At 63.3% G+C, this 2248-nt stretch overlaps 1 protein-coding gene across 1 annotated transcript in view; it reads left to right on the forward strand.

Annotated features, from left to right (window-relative positions):
- Window positions 1–1416, forward strand: part of EXOSC1 (exosome component 1) — a gene marked incomplete at its 5' end in the record, with an annotated part of 1758 nt that extends 342 nt beyond the window's left edge. The window contains 5 exons of the mRNA XM_009579306.1: window positions 423–511; window positions 747–780; window positions 916–966; window positions 1061–1145; window positions 1253–1416. Coding sequence (XP_009577601.1) covers window positions 423–511; window positions 747–780; window positions 916–966; window positions 1061–1145; window positions 1253–1359 — 366 coding nt within the window. The remainder of the gene's footprint in view (window positions 1–422; window positions 512–746; window positions 781–915; window positions 967–1060; window positions 1146–1252) is intronic.
- Window positions 1417–2248: the final 832 nt, after the last annotated feature.

Here is a 2248-nt window from a genome sequence, read left to right on the forward strand (position 1 = left end):
TCTTTGCTCTCCCTTCCAGAACTCTTTCTGGTGCAGGGTGCGTGGAGGGCAGTGCCTGGGGCAGTGCCTTGGAGGAAGGGTGGCACAGACCAGGAGATTGGTTTCCATATGGTCCTGATAGCGGGAGAGGGACTGGGGTCACAGCGGGTCTCAGTCTTATTAGTGTGTCTTGAGTTGCACAAGTATCCTCTTCCTCGCCTGGCTTGCTGCTGGGTGTCCCACCTCCGCCGCCACTTCTTCGGTCACAAGGAGGAGGAGGCCGAGTGAGACGCAAGCTCCTTGCATAGAGCCCTTTCCCTGCCTGCACCCTGCCCTTTCCCTGCCTGCACCCTGCCCTTTCCCTGCCTGCACCCTGCCCTTTCACCTGGCCTGGGGTGAGAGCAGGCCAGTCCTGGCACCGATTCCCCTTTTCCTCCGGGCAGGTCTGCAGCATTAACTCTCGCTTCGCCAAGGTGCACATCCTGTATGTTGGCTCCACACCTCTGAAGTCCACCTTCCGGGGGACCATACGGTAGGGAGAGGGCTGGGATCCCCGTGGGACAGGGTGCCCAAGCACCCCATCCTCAAGGGGGGAGGAAGGCGGTTCTGGGCGGCGCAGCCAGCTGCCCTGGCAGGACCTCTGCCCTGAGCACCGGGCAGGTGTCCAGCAAGTCCTGGCGAGCGCCCAGGGAGGCCAGGGCTCCTGCCGCAGGCTGGAGAGTCGCCTTCGCTCACTGGCGCTCGGATCCCTCCGTCTCCTTTTTCAGGAAAGAAGATATTCGAGCCACGGAGAAAGATAAGGTCAGTGAGGCTCTGCCAGTGACTCTGCTACTGCAGCCACCCCCACTCCTCCTTTCTGCTGGTGGGGGGCACTTCTCCCGCCGCTGACGAGCACCCCGACATGCTGTGCCGTCTTGCCTGCTCTCTCCTGTGCAGGTGGAAGTGTACAAGAGTTTCCGCCCCGGTGACATAGTCCTGGCCAAAGTCGTATCCTTTCCCTTGCACCAGGAGGGCCGCCAGGGACAGGAGGTTTGCTTGAGTCCCCTCGGGGAGGCCTTTCCTTTAACCACTGTCTAACCAGATCTCGCTGGGGGACGCGCAGTCCAACTACCTGCTGAGCACGGCAGAGAACGAGCTGGGCGTGGTGGTGGCGCGCAGCGAGGCAGGTAGGGATGGGCTGCGGGGCCTGGGCCCGGGCAGTTCTGCCTCCTCCCTTTCCACACGGAGGAACGCCATTTTGGGAAGGGGAACCCCTGACACATGGTGTCCCTAGGGGTACAGATGGTACCCATCAGCTGGTGTGAGATGCAGTGCCCGCGGACGCACACCAAGGACTTCCGTAAGGTGGCCCGTGTGCAGCCCCAGTTCCTGCAGACCTAGCAGCCCCTGAGGAGCTGCAGGGACCCTGCAGGGCGAGGAGCGGGCAGGCTGGGGTCTGTGGGGCCAGAGCAGCCCCTGGGCTCCGGCCTCCACCACGTGTGCAAGAGGCTGGAACGGCCAGCCAGGCCCTCGCTGGCAGGATGGATTTTCTATTTGTGGATAATAAATATTTTTTGAGAGCTCTGTACTCTGCTCAGTTACAGCCCAGAGGGGGGGCCAGGGCTTCCTGCAGCCTGCTGGGCTGGCTCCCATAGCGGGGCTGTTGAGGGGACAGCTTCCCCAGCACTGTAGCTGGGAGGAAGCACGTGTTCCCAGCCCGCTGCCGGGGAAGGGGAACAACCCAGTCCGTGGCTTTGCCGCAGTGAGGCGAACGGCAGAGCTCTGGTTTGCGGCAATCGCTCCGGGCACTCGCCTCACCAGGTTGGTTTCCCCACATCGGTGTCAAGCAGGGAGAACAGTTTATCTCCCTGCCCCTGCACTGATAACCAGTACAGGCTGCGGCTCGACCCTGGGGCGTCGCATCTCCTCCGGCCACATGTGCCCTGCCCGCCCTGGGGATGAGGGCGTGCTGCGCCCAGAGCCAGTAAACCACAGCGCAGCAGGGCGTCACCCTCTCCGGCGGGGATTGCGGAGCTGCGCTTTGCTCCCGAGCCCAGCGTGCCTTCTGCACCCCTGTCTGCGCCCAGTGGCGGGGCCGGAGGGAGGTGCGGGGCAGGGAGCCCCAAGCGCCCGGGAGCACGTGGCAGAGGAAAGCACCCACACCTCGTTACTGCGCGTTACTCTTTATTGAACTGGAACAAGACAGCCGCTATTACCAGACAGTTACACTGACCCCGTGCAAGCCCAGGCTCGCGGCACTGGCAGAGGGAGAGGCCACAGCGACAGGGCC

The sequence above is a fragment of the Fulmarus glacialis genome, unplaced genomic scaffold, assembly GCF_000690835.1.
Source record: "Fulmarus glacialis isolate BGI_N327 unplaced genomic scaffold, ASM69083v1 scaffold18796, whole genome shotgun sequence".
In the NCBI taxonomy this organism is placed as follows: Eukaryota; Metazoa; Chordata; class Aves; order Procellariiformes; family Procellariidae; genus Fulmarus; species Fulmarus glacialis.